This window comes from Atractosteus spatula, chromosome 8 (genome assembly GCF_055471065.1).
Source record: "Atractosteus spatula isolate fAtrSpa1 chromosome 8, fAtrSpa1.hap1, whole genome shotgun sequence".
In the NCBI taxonomy this organism is placed as follows: Eukaryota; Metazoa; Chordata; class Actinopteri; order Semionotiformes; family Lepisosteidae; genus Atractosteus; species Atractosteus spatula.
Window position 1 is genome coordinate 17,847,860 of NC_142713.1, and position 19,006 is coordinate 17,866,865.

Sequence of the window (19,006 nt, forward strand, 5' to 3'; positions counted from 1 at the left end):
GACGCACCCAGCAACAAGAGAGGTTAAGTTTCCGCTTTAGAGAGACAGTTCTGTGCCACACTTTGCCTCCCAAGGAGAAGGTACGGTATCCGATGTAATGCTGTTGTAGTTCACAGTAGGCCCTACTAGTGGTTGTACACTAGTGTCCTGTTTCAGGCCAGAGCCTCAGCTCCCTTCTCCTCCCCAGTATGGATGTGTGTAGCCTTGTTGCTATTAGGCCTAGTTGTCCTTAAATCCGTTAACTGTTGAATAGGAGTTCCCTACACGTTGTACAACAAAATATGGAGAAAAAAGTACCAAATAAGTGATGTGTAGTTTATTAACCATGCTGTTTTTAATGCAGACTGTTTTTGTGGATCTTTTGCCCTTTTTTTTTAAAAAAAGTATAAACCTCCACATCCACATCTTTTTGTTTGCTTCCTGCTGAAGACTGAAAATCTTGAGCAGGTGGTTCCAATTTTGTCTATACTTATATTTCTTGGTTGACTTTTAATTTTATTTCTTCCTGTCAGTCTAGCATGAGTAAAGCTGGGCATTAGTGATGGAGGTGTGACCCACAGATCATGGAGAACTATGAGGCAGGGGAGTAGGGGTGAGAGAATCCATGGGGACGACAGTTCGAATATGAAGTTTTAGATGTAGCGTACGTAATTAAGAAATAATACAGAGACTGAGAAAAGAAATAGTATGTCCTTATATAGCCTGTCCATTCTAAAAATATTTTGTGGTAATTTTGACATCAATATATTTGTGTTCTTGCCAATATCAAACCAGTCTGATCTCTTAAAACACAAGATTTAAGACCCTGTAAATGATTACATTTTATGGTTCAGTACATGCCATTCGGATGATGAGAAAAGGTTTGGTTTACTTTGATCTTTGGACAATGGGACTGCAGCACACATACCCCCACTAGAATCGTGTGGTTTATACACCTTTTTCACTGACCTTTTTCCATCTATTTAGGCTTTACTGTTGGTGTGACACAGCATGTTATACGTGCTATACACATTTTCAAATTACTCCACAGTAGAAAAAAATTAAGCAGAACTAATAAAGTCCAATACTTTGTATTAAGTTATCTTAAGCTTCACTAAAAATCATGCAGACCCAAAAAGTTCCAATAATCTGTGACTCATGTCTGCCCCCTGACTTAATCCTGTCTTTAATAGTTAATTAAAGCGGTTTTGTTTCTCATTCCAGCTGTGTGATATATGGTAAATATTTAAAACACTTAGGCGTTTTGTTTGCCAAGTTGCTAAATATAGATTGTGGTGTTGCAGATGGCTGAAGTGATGAGCCAAAAAACATCTGAGAGTGTTATTAAACAATTTCAGTGAGTTATCCAGAGGTGTATTTGCCAACAAATGCAGTCTAGTTCTTTTTTTTGGTAGTTCTTTGGTTACCTATCCCCAGGATTTTTGCTTGTCAGAGCAGGGGTGTTTGTAGGCAGTCAGGCAACGTAGAGTGAATGTCAGTGGAGCTGAGCCTGTCCTCTCCTATTTCTAAAGGCCAAAAAGGAGACGAGCTCTCGAACCTGCCCAAAGAAAATCATTCTTCTCACGCCTTCTTCCTCCACCTCCTCCTCACTCTCTCTCCATGTGCAGGTGATGCTCTGTGCCTTGTCCATGGCACACTTTAATTCTTCCCTTTCTGTATTTGTCACCATTGATTTAAACTCATATACACCTTGAGCTTCCAAAAGAGTTAAATTCATCTGTTTTTCAAAAACAGTATTAGTAAACTTTACTATTAAATTAGATGATCTTTAGTAGTCTCTAGTTGTTAAGGGTTTTGAAATACTGCAAATGATTTGGGAGAATTTAACTGCAAATGTATATATTTTCTTACTCTGTGGTAACAAAAAAGGGTTAATGTTGGGCAAGGTTTTAAACTGAAGTTGCTTAAGGGCTTAAAGAACCCTTTCCCTTCATGTTTGACATTTACATGCTATATTAATACTTGTTTCAATTCCAATAATCAGGATATAAATGGGTGTAACGAAAGGGATATACTGTATCATGTCTGCAGGACAACAAAAGGTGCTTTTTTGTGTGTGGGAAACAATGAAAATTCTGGCTTTATGGCAACATCTACTGGAAATAGTTCAAGAGCAGCTTAGAAACAAAGTAGGTTTCTGTTTTGATTACTTATACCCAGTGTGTTTTCAAGTACTGTAGGTGTAGAAGTAAGGGTTTTAAAATTTTTAGAAAGCCACCTTTTACATAATGTTTCCAAATCTCTCCCACTGTTTTAAGTAAGCAGCTGAGAGGAGGAAAGTTAATTGGTTTCCTGTGGAAGATTAAACACGGTTTGTTAAACTTAAATGCACTGGAGTGATGGCTGTGTGCTCTCGACTTTCTTGTCGCTCTTGTAGACGGGAGAGAATGATGTGGTTGAGTGCCCCAGTCAAGAGGACAAGCCTGTCTCGGATCGGGTAACTGGGGCAGCACGGGCCAGTTTACACAACAAGCAATGTTGCAAAGCAGCTGCCAAAATTAACCAAAATAAGCATGAGCCTTTCAGACACTGCACTACAGAATCATACAGGGTTATTCATTTGATTAGTGTAGTGAAACCTATGGCAAGCTGAGTACATTGTGGGGGTTATTTGCATTTTAAGAATCTCACCTGACTTGGTCCTTGCCTAATATTTTCTGTTACCATTTTGTTTGGCTTGTTGTATATGAAATTGCATGTTACGTTTTCTCCAATATAATCTTCAGAGTGACCCCCACTATTGCCAGTATTGGAAAACCTCATTTGTAATAATTAAATCAGTGAGTGCATTGTTCCAGTTGGGTTTTAACATACCTGACATGCACAGTATGTGGAATAAACTTTGTAAAACAGAATCAGCTTGTTGTTTTTTTATATAGCTATATAAAACTAGCAAATACAGTATGGGTAACTGTGTTAAATACAGCTGTTTTGGGTGCAGCACACCTAAGTCTTTAAACATCTGTTCATTTAATGTACATTAGCTGCCCTGACGCTGTTACCTTTTCCTGCAGATGTTGCCATTAATTTACTCTGATGACCAAGTTACGTATACTCCTAGTACTGAGGAGAGGGCATCACACATTTCTTCCCATTCTCAACAGAACCATACCAGTCTACAGGTGAAATAACATTATTTTACTGGGCTGGTGTTAAATATCTTTAATTTTGATCTGTAATGCCTTTGCAGTGACAGAGAGATTATTGTGGAAGCTTTCACTGGTAACAAACATCCTACAGTACATATCTGAGAGGTGTGGATCTGAACTCAAGTACTTTTGTGGGATCTTAGCTTGTTTGTCCCTTTTGATTTATTATGGTACATATTTTTAAAATAAATAGATGAATTGATACCAGTATTACCGACTCATACAATCCCCCAAAAAATGTTACAAATGCGAAGATGCCGCTCAATACTTCATGCATATTGGAATGTTAATAGTTTATTAGTTAAAGGATCTCTTGTTCCCAGTCTGTTGGGTTGACTTTTTCTGTTCCCTCCTAAGAACCTCTCTTCAAGACTAAAGAGTTCCTTTAGGCTTGTCTGTGTATGACATTTATTGACCAGGGGTTGTTCTGGCTGCTTCTTACTGACAGTACCTTGCCTACCCAAATGGGTTTTTAATGGTTAATTTTTACACTCTCTTCATTTTTTTAAAAATTAACCTCTCTATGCATCCTCCCTTCTCAGTGTTTGTGAGGTCGTGTTTAATATGTTAAATAGTTTTTGTCTTCTTTTCCTCTGCCGGAGCCTAAGAAAAAGCCGTCACGGCACTTCTTTGTAGATCAGTGGCACCTGTCTCGCAGTCTTCGGCCAGACAAGTACAGTGACCTTCCTTCCCCAGGGTCCCTGCGACAGGTAGCCCCAGTGGGGATTGTAGTGTGGGCTCAGCACTAACCCTTGTTCTGGCTCGCATGCTCTTCTGAGAATGGCTTATAAGAAAAGACCACTGGATTTGTCGTTACTAGTGTAGGTGTGCCCAAAGCCAAACTGGTGAATTCTTTCATTAGCCCTCACCTCTATCAAGGCAATGTTCTCGAACTGGAAAAATTTGTCTACTATTGGGGCTCAGGGTTAGTATCAGGAATCCATGACGCATGATTTATCAGTGGTGTAAGCAAGTTATTTTGTCTAGTGGGTCGATCCTTAAAATGAAACTGATGTAATGTTATGGAATTCTTCATGGTGTTTACAGATTTTGGCTGCAGTTGGCCGTTTTTGCATTCAAAATGTGATTATTCTTTTCTTAAAAACAGCGGGCACTCCTTACAGTAGTACAGTACAGTGAGCTGTTTTTTTTTTTGCAAACTGTGAAGCACTGCAAGAAAATTTCAACTTGCTCTCAAGTAGAAATCCTACTTTTTCACCACTGCCATATTCAGTTAAATGGTTGACATACCTTCTGTAGTTTATCATGACAGCCAGCAGACTGTTTTATTATGGCAACAAAAAAAAAGTAAAAGTTGACTTGACTTTTACTTTTACTGCATTTATAAAGGATGTAAAGGATGATTCATCATGTTAAAGCACTCAGAATATCTGTAAAAAAAAATTATGAGCATGCGCTGTTTCTGTTTGTAGTTGTTCCTTTAAATTCTAATGCCCATTATGTAATGATTCAGAGCAAAACACTCATTTTTACTTCTAGAAAATGGTATTATTAACTTAACTGATGTGAATATCCAAGGGGACTTTCTTTAAAAAAACATGAACGTTCCAAGAAGTGCTGAATTTAAAAGAAACTGTTTAGGACATTATCATTTCAGGTCTCTAACATAATAGTTAACTAAAAAAAACAATACAAAGAACAGAATTTTCAATTATAAAATTATGTTATGGGAGAGTCAACACAAGTGTTTTTAGGAAACACCAGTAGGTGACTGAAGAGGACGTCTTGATGTTTGAAAGCAATTGAATGAGAGGCACTCATTCGAATCTATGGTGTCTTGATTATGTGATTTTAAGTAATTAATTGATCTGCGGATTGAAGTCAACATGGTTATGTAACTTTGTTCTACACTCCTACAACTTTTTTACTTTATATAAAAGTACCTCCCTTCCCCGATTGTGTTCCCTGAGCCATGTTTTATCATTAATTATGAAAATAACTAAGTTTCTGATAAATATCGAAACTGTCTTTCCTGATCAAGGTTTTGTAATATATTTTAATTTTGTTTTACGGAATAGTCAGGGCTCTTTATTTTCAGTGTTTATTTTTGATTGTGTTGACCCTCCCAATGTGCTTATGCTGTTATCTAGTTAAAAACTGTAAAAATTAGTTACTTATAGAATAATGGTGAACCTTTTCACTTAAAGGTTGCTGAATGTTTTGCTTCTTTGGTCATTCACATAGATTTTATATCTACTTCACTAGTGACACTTCACTAATCCCAGAACTGCACTCACATTTTGTTCCTAGTGTTTTCTGATTCTGTCATTCATATATTTTTAAGGTTACTTGCTGCTTTCATCAGAAGTTGAAGTCATTCTAAAGAAAGAGGAGGATGTACAGTACCATGATGAGAGCTACAATGTTTCAGTTAACAGTTTTTATAAATCTGGAATCTAGTGAAGATTTCATGACCCGTAATTGCTATTCAAAGGGAAGTTAATTATAATGGAAAAATAAACAGTGAAAGCAGTTCACTTTTAGTTCACACTAAAAGTGTGCTGTTTGAGCTCTGCATGTGGAGGAAATGTTTATGTTCATAGATGTTCAGTATATGAATCTTCAGAAAGTTTTATTTGTCCACTCTAGCTCTTTGTAGGAAAATTTCACTTATTTCTAATAAGTGTTACTGTTAAATCACTGGTAGGCTGGCATTGCAGCTGGCATCTGTGAGCTGTTTTTGTGCATTGGCAATTTGAAGTTAAAATGTTTTTGAACATTGTTTAAAAGCTGTATGTGTTGCAATCATAGAGATTTTTTTTTTCATTCTGAGTAATGGGTGTCCCTGGAGCAGTAAGTGAGTTAGAGCCCAGGGCACATTGTGGGCTTTGACAGTCTGCTGTGTGGCATGTGATGCTGACTAGTGCACCACTACAGTAGGCTCTTGCCAAAAACACTTCTTGCTTTTCACCGATAATACTAACTGGTTTTCTTTATGCAGCCTGAGGAGCATGCTTGTTTGAAGTGTTGTGAACACTGACTGGTTTTTCATTTATTTTATTTCAAATACTGTATTGTACATTTAATTTCACTCTCTTGTTTTCTGCATTTCTGTTACTGTTTTGCTATTACGGAAAGTATTATTTAGTGGTGGAGTTCATTATATGGTTTGTTTTTTTCTAAATTATGTGCTATCATTTACAACAGGTACTTGAACAACAGTTGGAAAAGTTCATGCTTTGTCTACGCATTCAGATAAAACAAATAAGTGCTGCTGAATTTCTTTTTTCCCAAAATGTAGTTTCAAGTTTTTTTTAACCTTTTGCCCCCTTTTTAATTTTTTTCCCTTTTCTCCCTCATTTCTGTCCTTCAAACCTGTCATCACTGTTCTGCTGTGAGTAGAGATATATAAAGATGTACACAGGTGGAGTGAGCTCATTGGCTGAACAGATAGCCAATCAGCTTCAAACGCAAGACAAGCCCAAGCCCCTTCTTGACAAGAAGGAATTGGTAAGAACTGGTAGTGTAGGCATGTAGTAGCAGAATGTAGCTGAGCAAGTGTGCAGACTAATTCAGTCCAGGTTGCCCTAAGCAGTGTCTTTCATCCTGTTTTGTTAGTAGTATTTTTTCCCCTGTAACAGTAGACAGGCTTCCTAACTGCGTGTTTGCTTCTAACCTGTTGAACTTTTTGATTGCACAATTGAACAACATTAACATCCAGTAATTTTTAAATATTAGATACTGTTGGCATAATTAAGCTCTAAAGGTACTTTCTTGGCCCTTGACCACAGTCTACAAATTGCATCATCCAGAATATGATAATCATTCTGCTCCCTTAATACGGTTTTGTTTTTTTTTGCCCAGTGTGCCAACAAGAGAACCCCTTTGGTTAGGTTTGATTTCTCATTTTTTCCCCCCTGGTTGTCTTTGTCTTGAAATGGTAAGCTCCAGAAGAAAAAAAACACACACACCCTTACGTCAGCGTCATTGTAATGCTATTGATTCCACTTTGGGGAATCAAATTATTAAAAAAGCACATCTGATTTTAATGAGCATTTTTGTTTCAAAGTTATGGACTCCTTGGCAGTGTATCCGAGAAACAGCCTCACACCACGTGTTTTGTGGGACTATTGTTGTGGCCTTGTACCCACCAAGCCTTGGATCTTCGTACCAGACTTGATCAGCCGCCTGGTTTTATGTTTTCCTCTTTGAAGAAACCCAGGCTTTGCGAATTAATTTTTTTCTAGCATAATTTATTTGTAGGTCTTATCCCATTCAAGTCCTTGAATGATAACCTAATACTTTGTTTCCTTCATTTAAGGGCTCTCTGCGTAAGGAGTTTCCCCAAAACATTGGCGGGAGTGATGTCTGCTACTTCTGCCGGAAGAGAGTCTACGTGATGGAGCGCCTCAGTGCAGAGGGCAAATTCTTCCACCGTAGTTGCTTCAAATGTGACTACTGCAACACCACACTGCGGCTGTCATCGTACGCTTTCGATGTTGAAGATGGTAAGTCCAGAATCTTGACGATGATTTATTAGATAACTTTACCAGATATGGCCAGACAAGCTTCAGTTTTAATACGCCTGATTTCAGGGGATTTAAAGACTCGGGAGAGCACTCCAGGCATTTGTTATGTGGTTGGAAATATTGTTTGGATCTGTTCCAGAGCAAAACATTTTCTCCAAAGAACCAATGCTGCCTGTGCTTCCTCTGTGGTATGACAGAGAATATTTTTTTTCAGAGGGTATGCTACTTCTTTTTTTTTAATTTAATATACATTACATGCTGTGTGTGGGCTTTCTAATACAAATTTAGAATTCAAATCATAGGACGTCATGTTAAAATTATACAATATACTAGTTAAGCTTCGTTTACAAGATTATATACAATTTTGGTGAACAAAAAAAGACATTTTTGTTCTGGAATCAGTACAGAGGACTTACAGGAATGTCCTACAATGGCACTACAGGTTGACAGGTTGATGGAGATTTGATGCATGTATTCAAAATCCACAAACATATTGACAAAGGCAACATAGCGGACTTCTTCAAAAGGAGCAGTGAAGCTTAAACCATAGGACACAAGTGAAAACTACATGGATGTACATTTAAAATTAAGAATAGAAGGCACTTCTTTACACTAAGGTTCGTGAGAATATGGAACTGACTACCCAGCCATGTGGTTGAAGCCATTATTTTGGCTATCTCTTGTTTGTAACCTTGCTTATGTTCTTAACAGTATTTTTCAAAAGCAGAGAGGAGCTGCCTTCTTTCTTCGCTGGAAGTACAAGCTGTTACGTTCCTTCACGGATTTTAGTGCGGTGTCATGGTATTGAGAGATTCTTCTCAGTCACTGTAGTTTATTGAAATTGACCAGTACCTTCTTTCTTTGTGTTTTGGCAAAGGGATTAGTCGCTCATTTCCTTGCCTTAACAAGTATACAAGTCCACTCAATACTGAGCAGTTTTGGCAGCACACAACAGGAAAATATGAGCCAGCTGTGCCCAGGAGGAGGGCTTCAGTTATTTCAGAAGAACGTGGAAGAGGAACATTTTAGAAGCTGTGCAGTTGAGTTTTTTTATGTACTGTATCTGAGAAAAACAGATCAATATACTTGTTTCAAGAAGTTTTGAGAAGCATTATCAGTGATGGCGCCAATAATAAAAAATGATAAAATTTGTGTCTCTGTGCCTGGACATCACAAGAACAGAGTGCTGAAGTGAAATGTAAGCTTTTGTGAATCATTGCACATAATTCTACAAAGTAAAAACAATTTTTTGAAAGCCAAGAGGTAAAGTCAAATCTAATCAATTGTTTCAGTCCATTTAATTCTGGTGGTCGGCTGCTTTTGCGTGTTAAGAGTTAACTGCTTTCTTACATTCCAGTTTCTTTTGCTCTGATCAGGCGAGCCTTTTTTCCCCTCAGTGTCAGGAGCTCTCTTTGTTTGCATTACAAATGCTGTATTGTTGCAAGTTATATAGTCAACATTTTCTCACAGACGGCCCATTGGTTGCAGGTTGAGGAAAAGTGATGAACCAGACAGCCCTGAGGGGAATCAGAAAGAAAAAGATGAGCCACGAGAATTTTATTTCCCGAATTCTGCATAAAAAAATATAGCTTCATCTACATATTAGAGGGGCTGTGTATTAAACTCAACTCCAGAATGAGGCAAACGCTGTCATCTGGAATGGTTTAAAGATGTACTTCAGTGGATTTCTCTTGCGATTGATTTTTTGTTTTGAAAAAGTGCCAATTATATAAATGTGATCCTAAATATTAGGACAAATGGGGGGAAAATGCACATGAGAGGAATGGCTGGCACAGTGTGTCCTGAGTGTTCTGTGCTGTCTTGCAGGAAAGTTCTACTGCAAGCCTCATTACTGCTACCGCCTGTCGGGGTACACCCAGAGGAAGAGGCCTGCCCCCCCTGCTTCGCTCACTGCCAAGGTACAGCCTTGTACTCGTGCTTTATTTTAAGGGATGAGGGTGAGTTTTGTTTGCTGTTTCTTGTTCATTATCAAATTGTGCATCATAAAAATACACAGTGTTGTCAACTGTGAATTCCCGGTATCCGTGGTTTAGAATATATTTGTAGTGTTCCTTAACAGTTTTTCTGCAAATAATTCAGACTGTTTTAGATTTTCTTGCCAATTTCAGAAACCTGTCCAGTTCCGGAGAGTAGATTTATTTTTTTTAGCTGCTGAAAGCTGTCACAGATTTTCAGTACTTTTTACATCCCTTGATTGGTTTATATATTGGATCCTGTTTGTTTTGCAAACTTGCAGGCCGTAAAAAAATCACTTAATTTAGTTTACAATGACAGCAATCAGCTAGATTAATTGCTCTGTAAAACTGGCAAACTGCAATTTTTAATTTCGATACGGAGGTTTCCTTGTTGCTAGGGCATTGCAACGGGGGAACACACACGGACCTGTGGTCACACCTCTTTTTAAATTGTATTTTAATTCTTGTCTTAAGTTGTTTTTTTTCCCACAGCTACAGCCACACATCTGTTTTGTGAGTGCTGAGGGTTACTTTTGTTTCACATAAGCTAAATAATAAATACAAAATTAAATTCTCTTTGGTTTCACGTGCATATACTGTTACCAGTTAATCTTTTAAAATAAATTATATCTTGTATAATTTATAGTTGTTTTAACCATTTCTCAAATCTATTTAAAATGGAGGATGAAACATTTTTCTTTTTTTGACTGGTCAAAAGCTAAAGTCTGTTTCCTCCACAGGAGAACAAAGCTGCCCTGCCCGAAAGAGCCGCGGCAGAAGGCCCAGGCCGGGCGAAGGCAACTGTGGCCCCTGCCGAAAGACCCTCAGGTATCCCGTTTTCCTATCTAGGCCAGATGGCGCGCCTGTCCATGTGCTGCATGAGCCGCTCGGTCCTTGGAGCAGTGTCTTGGACTTGCCACCAGGTGGTGCACAACCCTCTAGATTCTCTCTTCCTGTGCCAGCTCATCAGCTTTGGGGTTCCCTTCCTCTATGCCCAGTCTGGTGTGGTGGGGCAGATAGCCTGCGAAATGTAGCTGTTGGCCCTGGGGGGAAAGACTTGGCTACAGTGCCCATTCGAAAGTACGGCTTTTCGAAATGACTGTTTTTAGTTAGTTGTGTCGTTGCTCGTTCTTAGTTTTTTTTAAAAGAATGTTTCTTGTTTTATAATTAATGTTTCTTTCAGTTTTTGTTTTTAAATGTCTGTTTACTGTGTAAACTAACTGCTTTTGTAAATGTGTAAAAAGATTTTTTTTTTTTCTCTGGGCATCCTCTCGTCTTGCTGCCTTGCTACCATGTGGTAATTCTTGTGATTTGTGCTGTTGTGAGATTTTTCCTGGAGATGCAGCATTTGGTCTTCCCTCAAAACTGATTGGAAGATACAGGTGCCTTGGTTTACCCTTGAGATCGTAGCGCAATCAGATTTGAAAACTGCAGCCCCTGAAACATGCTTTAAATATGGAGAGTTTACTCACTCCTGAACTTTATAGTTCTAAACTTTATAGTTAACTTGAAATTCCTTGCAACCCTAGACAAACAGAATTATGCCAATTAAATTCAAAGGGCCAAGAATGGGTGTTGTGGTACTGGAACTTGCATATTTTCACAACAGTCACTGTAAATGACATAACAGGTGTAATTCATTAAAATGGTGCATCTTCATCTTCGCCAAGATCTTTCTCAGATGAAAAACAAAATGAGACACAGACATGACAAAGCCTGAGCCTTACTTAAACCAAATGGTTTTCTGGGTTGGAAAATCCAAATGGTCTTCATAAATTCCAATCATAACATCTCCAGTATCTTTTCCCCTGCTGACTATTTATGAGCATTGTAATATGTATTAACTTCAATCCCAATTCTTTGAATTTGGGCAGATGAAAATCTAGAATCCAGTTCTCCAGTAGCTCTGCTTTGTCATGCCTGAGATTGTGTATGAAGAAGCCAGCTGTTGTATTGATTGTAAACTTTGTTGCTGCTTGCGATTCCTCTGTGAGCTTTACCTTTCCCACTCCTATCAGAGCAGGTCTGTAATGAACGCTGGTGCCTACATGAGGTGTCCCTCCAAAGTGTTCCTGCAGTCAACTAACTCTCTGCACACTAACCTTTTCTAAGAGTTACTAATTGAGGAACCTGTGCAACTTGAGTCAAAGCATGAAAGCATGTAAGCATGTGGAAGAGGTACTTAACAACACCGTTCAATGAAGCAGACATGTAGGGTATTTCAGCCCACTTTGAAGTGGTTTATCAGGACCTGTAGAGGAAAGTTTTAAAGTTGCATAGATGGATCAAACGTTCTCTGGGGTATATGATTTATTTATTTATGTTGTGTCCATGCAATAATTCAAAGGTTCCAAGTGGCTTCTAGAGAACAGGGGTAAAGGTTAGCAACTTTACTAATGTTTTTTATGTTAATTAGTGCAGTCTTATTTTGTAGTTGTTAAGCTTAATTTCGCAAGCAGTTCCCCAAAGCTGATAAGGAGCAGAAATACTGTAATGTTTTAAAAGGTCTTTTTTCATTTTTGTCTGGAATTATACATGAATGCAAACTTCAGTCCAGAGCAAAGAATCTGAACAAGGGCCTTTTGAATAATTTTTACAAGCAATTTTAACTTGTGCTAAAAGTAAACATTCAGGTGGGTCATCTTTCAAAGGGTTCTTTTTTCTGATGAATCTTTATATCCCTGGAATGTTGACAGTGCATGATGGCATGTTCTTTAGTGAATGGAAGAGCTACAGTGTTTCTCCTTACTGTTGGGATTTGGTGTACAGCACTGCATGCGAGCTTGGCACATGACTGACAGAGTATGTCCAGTATTACAAAAACAAGTTTTTAGACATTAGTATTAATTCAGTGAAGTAACACATGAATTTGAAGCACACGTTTGTTTTTATTAATCAGTTTCAAGATTTTATAGTACGGTACAGTTTCAACTTTAATGTGTAGTTCTACTTACTTTAAAGGCATTGCTGCACCACTGCGTTCTGTTCACATGTGCAATAACTATTAACAGCCTATAAAAATCAGGAAAAAAACAATCTTGTTAAAAGAAACCCACAAGTGAGACGTGGCCACTTTTTCCTCTTTGCACGTTTTATGACGCACCAGTTGCTTTAGAGAAAGTTCACAGTCAGCAGAGAAAAGTTTCCCAGCGGAAGCTGTTATGAGATTACAGTATATTAAATGATCAAATCCCGAAAACACAAAATTAAGTGACAACAAATGAGTTTTAGTAATCAAATGATCAGAAAATATACAGAATTAATAATATCAGTATTAAAGGTGTGGCCACAGGTTTGGAGATAAATAGAATAATTTAATTTGAGCCTAGAGGCAGATGATGAGTTTTTTGATGGAGTTGCCTCCTAGGATGGGAAAAGGGCAAGTTACCAAAGTTTCTTTGTGTATATTTATGTTTTGAAAATTGCATTTAAACTTTTTTTGACTCATTTTTGTGACTTGTTGGAAAAAATGGTATTACTGCACTAAATTTTATGTTCAAATAAATGTAAGGAGATGTATGTGGTGTGGTTTCTGTTTATGTTTGTTTGTTAATGCTCTATTTTGTAAAGTTTAATTTATTTTTCTCAGAAAATGGCTGACTTAATTACTGGCCTAGAGCTGTTGTAGCAGCTACTGTAGAGAGCTTCAGAGGATAAGGGGTAGTGCAGGAGTTTCCAAATCCACATTGGCATGAGGCTATCAGGTTTTTTCTCCATTAGATATGTTTTGCTGAAATTTGACACATCCAGGTTTTAAGGAGGTCTGTGTTAACACGTATATGTAAAACCTGCAGTAATTCAGCAACCAAGAGCTGCATTTAAGTACCACTAGTGTAACTTTGACACTTCTGCCCTAAACACACTGTGATGCTGAGAAGCTCTGAATGAGCATGCAGGTTAAGTGTACATGAAATAATTAGTATAGTATGTTTAATTTACTACAGACTGATACACTGTCACCCACTGTTCTCTTTTCATAAGCACCTCATAGTTTTCAAATCACAATGATCATTGAACACTGGAATTATTCAGTTTTCTTTGTGGAGGCAGTAGTTTCATTATCCCGATGAGCTGCTTTGAACTTCCCAAAGCTTTGATTGCAGAAAGGAAAACAACAAATCAGCTTGCGTTTGCAGAATTTGAGAATAAAATTGGAAGTCAGGGTTTGATTTGATTGTTTCCTATTGTATTAATCTACTCTTCATAAGAACATAAAACAAAAAACGGGTTATGAATGACAGGAGGTCACTTGGCCCATCTACCCTATCTGAAAGTTGGTATCTTATTCACCCAAGGATCTCATGGCCAGTTCTTGAAGGAAGCCGGCATCAAGAAGAGTCTTGAAGAGTCGGCATCAAACAAATAGCTTTGGTTAAAGTAGAGCCTCCAATGATCAATTTCAAATGCACTTCCATGTAGTTTTCAGTTATGTCCTCTGTCAGTAATAAAACTGAGGGCTTTCCATGATATATGGATTTTAGACAACAATCCATAGTAGATTAAAACGGCTTTGTGATTTTCATGTGGAGGAATGGACTTGGTTTAGGTGTGAAAATGAGTGAGATTCTAGTTTTAGAACTTCATGAAGTTTCATGTCTTCATGAAGCATAATTACATTCATAGGTGCGACAATAAAATGAATTCACACTGTACTTTAAACGTAATAGAAAGTCAGACATATCTAAAAGTGGTAGGAAATGAGTATACACGGTTTATGCTGATGTTAAATCTCACTGTGAAAGATGAAAGACTTTTTATGGAGGATGTTTTTTCTTGATAAATCAGACTTAGACTGGTTCACTACCTTTCACAAAGTTTTTTTTTTACTAGACACTTTCATTGTTTGGAATGAAAACTCATTTTCTAAAACAAAAGTTTATTGCTACAAGCATTTTGCTAATGATTACACAGTAGAAGGCAACTATTTTTTGTTACTGATTAAATATAGACATAATATATCTTCTGTAGTACCCGTCTTTGCTAGGGATTTTCCCAAATCATGGTGTTCTATGCTTGCTTTCAGCAACTGGTTCAGAGTGTGTCTGACCTCGTTTAGTCAAGAAAGAGTATAGAGGGAGAGCATTTCCCGTAAAGATTATATTGTTTTGTTTTAAAGGGTACTTTTCACTCCTACACAACCATCACAACCCAATTCTGTAAAAAACATTTTATTTGGAAAAATAAATTTCAATATTTTCTAAGTAATCAGTGATTTTTGTGATGACAACACCAAATTCATCATGAAGAAATACTTTCACTCAGCAGAGCTGCATCCTATTAGAGTGCAACTGAAATGTTTGTGTGTCTTTCAAAGATTGTTATAGAAATGACTCACTCATGGCTTAGCAACCATGAAAAAAGATAGTGTGCTCAATTATTCATCACTGAGATTAGACTATTTAAGTTCACTGTATATGTGTTCTGCATAATTTACTAGTAAATAAGTCTTTTTCAAGTACTTAATTTGTGGAAAGCCAGGCAATGCAATACTAAAGAGTTAGCGTTGAATGCTCATGTGCACTGGCGTTTAGTCGGGACATTAATGCAACCTTCAGTGTTTTTTAAAGCCCTCTTAATACAAGTCAAATCTTGAAAAGACAGGAGTTATGACAGTACTTATGAAAGCAGCGGCATCTATAGAGAACACATTTATATTCAAAATTGTCCGATGCTTTTCTGCATTTTGAAGCAAATACACGCTATTATAAGTGTAAGCCATTATAAGTGTAAGCCATTATAATTGCCATTAGTGTGTGTCCTGGTATGGTTTTGTAAATAAGACAGCTAAAAAGTATTGAGATGGGTGGCATTGTTGAGGAATGAGGAGTTATTTTCATCTTCAGCCTTGGTAAGAACCAGCATGGCCTTTTTTCTTCTTCTGAGGGGCCTGGCTGTGTTGTGCTTTAAGCCTCAGTTTTTCCTGTGTTTTTTTTTATCCTTGTGTGCGTGTCGTCTGCAGTGGCTGAAGTCAACGGGGTCGAGGAGCCCAGCCTGGCCAAGAGACTGCGTGGTACTCCAGAGCGCATTGAGCTGGAGAACTACCGGCTGTCCCTGCAGCGCGAAGAGGAGCTGGAGGAGGTGCCCGAAGAGACGCTGGCTGAGCACAATCTGAGCAGCGTGCTCGACAAGGCCACTGACATAGAGGAAGGCTCCAGGTGAGGTCTTTGTGCGAGCACCACTCTACATACACTCTCATGGTTAACAGTTCACCTAGTGAGTTGGTTTCTTCCTTGAGAAGGTTTACTGGTGAGTACGTTTACTCAGTTACCTACATTTATGATCTATATATAAGTATATCTCTTCAAGTCCTGATTGACATTCCACGTTATCAATTATACTTTTAATTTTGAAGCCCTAACTTATTTGTAAAGTCTTTGCTGTTTTGGAAAATCAGAGCCTGTGTCTCCAGGCCTTGACGTTAATGTACAAAAGAAGATTCCAGAATAACACATGTGAAAGCTAATGTCAATTATATTAAAAATAACAGATCTTATAGTAGGCTACTGTGCCTTACACCAAAGCTAACCAAAGTTACCAGCCAAACCAAATTTACACTCAGTGCTTCATTTTAAAATGTGTAGCAAAGACAGGTCCCACTTGAACAGGATATTGGCTGTTAGGTGTGATGACAGATTTAGGTGCATTGATCAGGGAACTTTTGCACAAAAAAAAGAACACTTCAAACCAAAATGGAAATTAATGTCCAGGAGGTTATCGACAAAACAAGCAGGAGACATCATAAAGAAAATAGATGTCTACAAAATAGCCACTTTTAAGAGGGTGGCTTTAACCACCCCTCGACTGCTAGTGCAGTATACAGTTCGACAGAGACTACACCCTTTTCTACACAAAAAGCCCACTAGTAAAGCCCATGTGTCAATGTGCTCATTGAAATCCATTGAACAGTGACACCCTGACTACAGGCTGTGTTTTGGTGGCACCTAGTGGCAACACTAAGGTAAAGACAGTCCTTCCCTAGGACAACTTGCTATATTTTATAATGTCAGGAAACTGGTCTTAGAAAAGCCATAAAAAAATCATCCTTGAGGGATGGTGGGAAATTAGTAAAGAATGGATTGAAATTTAATGCATTTTCTGTTCTTTGAATTGGTAAATTAGTTGTAATCCTGACCCAAGGGGCAGTTACTACCACAGCAGGATTTCTGAAGCTACTGTAGGAAATTGAGTAATAAATTAAAGAGGAATAACACAAGAAAATGTATAACAGGCTAGGGATACAAGACAAAATCCAGATGGCATGTGCTGTATTTTACGTCTAACTCAGCAGGATAGATCTTTTTTTCTACCACTGCTCCTGCAAAAGCTGTCCTTGTTGTGTCATGTGGAAGACCCCGCTTCTGAAAGTGAAGCTGACTCTCCACCCGTGACTAATGTGGCTCCAGGGTTCAGAACACATTCAAAATCAATGACGGCAACACTGGACTGTGCAGCCTGTATTATTTATGTTGCGTGTTATGCACCAAGATGAATTCTTCAGCATTGTCCCCAGACTATCAAACTCCCAACCCAACCATAGACTTAACAATATGGAAACCCTGTCTGTTCCCAAACATTACTAATTCTGCCCCCATATTACAGAGGGAATTGATGCACCATTAGTTTCTGACCACCCTCTGTTTCTATTGACAAATAATAGAATTTTTCAGCGGCAGGCCACACCCTCCCTCCTATAAGATGGAAATTATAGGTCCAGAAGGTTCCTGTTTTTATTAACTAAGTGTTATAGAAATAAAGGACATCTGCTAAATAAACTCTAAACCTGAGATTGCACTGAGAGACTGACCACCATCTCTTTCACCTGCGTTCCTACTACAACTACCAGCCTTGGTCTATTCTACTAACTGGCTCTTGCACTGTAACCCTTACACCCTCACAAAGACCAACCTTTGTGCACATCCACATTGTAATTAGTAGCGATGCCACCATGCTGTAAGCTATAGTATTTACAGAGGTGTGGCTGTAATCTCTGTGGTGGCCACTAGTGGTCATATATGTGGTCGAGATGACAGTGGTCTCTAAATGCATCTCTAGGGAAGCTGGAGGTTTTTCTTCTCAGGGGTCAAGGCTAAGGGTTTCACTCTCTCAATGTTCTTTTCAACAGTAGCTCAGAGTCAGAGATGGAAGAGGAAGACGAAGATAACCCTGCTTCAGACCTGGGCGGGGTGCCGTGGCGAGAGGCTGTGAGGCTCCATGCCCGTCTAAAGGGTAAAGTGGAGACAGAAGTGACAGGAGACCCACAGGCTCAGGCCGGCAGAGAGGAGGAGGAGGAGGAGGAAGAAGATGAAGAGGAGGAGGAGGAGGAGGAATCTAGTGAAGGTAAACAAAAAAAATGTAAACCTTTTGTCACTGCTGTGATTCAAAGCTTGAGTATGTATGTTTATGACCTTTCAGTGTTTGTCCAGAGGCTTAAATTAAAAGTTGTAGTCCTGTGTATATATATGCTAATCAGAGGTTTGCTTTTGAAGTACATTTTGGTAGTGACCGAATCCCATGACTCTTTTATTTTATAGCTTGAAGGGATGTTCACTCACAGTGTGACATTTTCTTCTTATGTAAAGAGGTTTGTGTTGCTGTCTCTAAAGGTGTTTTTATATGGGTTGAAACATCCTTAAATACTCTTTTATAGAATTGCTCCAGAGTAATGCAGATTGTCTAAGGATCAATAAATATGGTCATTTCCTGGACATACACGATTTAAAAAGTAAAAACAGAAAACTCATAGCAATAGCATGAATTAACCTTAAATATGATTTTCATACCATTTGCCCATACCAAGGTTACATGTATGAATTTTTCATTTTGCTTGTGCGTCCTGAATGTGAAATCTAATGATGGGGTTTGACTGCCCTTTATTCGTCAAAAACATTTGATGGAAGTGACAGCAACATTTTAACCTTAAAGTGCTGCCTTTTCTGTGTGAAGAGTTCTCTAAATAGGCTTTTCCATTTGACCCACATGCAGCTGTTCTTAATGTTTCTTCATGTTGGTCATGAATCTTTTCATAGTGTACGTGTTTTCATTCTGTAAAGTCTCCCTCCGTTTACTCACTTTCTAGTTTGTGTCAGAACTAGGGTATTTGCTGTTCCCCTGAAAAGTCACCTGGTCACTGTTTCCATAAGCAAAAGTGATTTGAATAACGAATAACGAATAAGTGATCTATGGCCTGATTCCTGCATCACATTTACACTCCCTGCCTTTCCCCCTTGGAACCTGACCTGCATTTCAAATGTAGGAAGAATCATTAATGGGGGAAGGATGGGGTCAGAGTATAGACAGTGCAACTAAATGGAAATTGGAGATAAATGGAACTAAATATTTGTTCCTAAAGATCGCAAGGATACGAATTGTTGCTGAAAGCATGCCCAGGAAC

General features: G+C 38.3%; 1 protein-coding gene across 6 annotated transcripts in view; it reads left to right on the plus strand.

Annotated features, from left to right (window-relative positions):
- The window catches only part of mical3a (microtubule associated monooxygenase, calponin and LIM domain containing 3a), a 143,443-nt gene that overhangs the window by 86,174 nt on the left and 38,263 nt on the right, over nt 1–19,006 (plus strand). For 4 of the 6 annotated variants that reach the window (XM_088922894.1, XM_088922895.1, XM_088922896.1 and 1 more), the window contains exons 18-23: nt 6,513–6,620; nt 7,432–7,618; nt 9,467–9,558; nt 10,356–10,443; nt 15,575–15,770; nt 17,738–17,952. In XM_088922894.1, the coding sequence (XP_088779020.1) occupies nt 6,513–6,620; nt 7,432–7,618; nt 9,467–9,558; nt 10,356–10,443; nt 15,575–15,770; nt 17,738–17,952 (886 nt within the window). Of the gene's footprint in view, nt 1–1,511; nt 1,608–2,377; nt 2,438–3,014; nt 3,123–3,751; nt 3,860–6,512; nt 6,621–7,431; nt 7,619–9,466; nt 9,559–10,355; nt 10,444–15,574; nt 15,771–17,737; nt 17,953–19,006 lie in introns of all 6 variants that reach the window. The other 2 variants (XM_088922900.1, XM_088922898.1) reach the window with 2 other exon arrangements.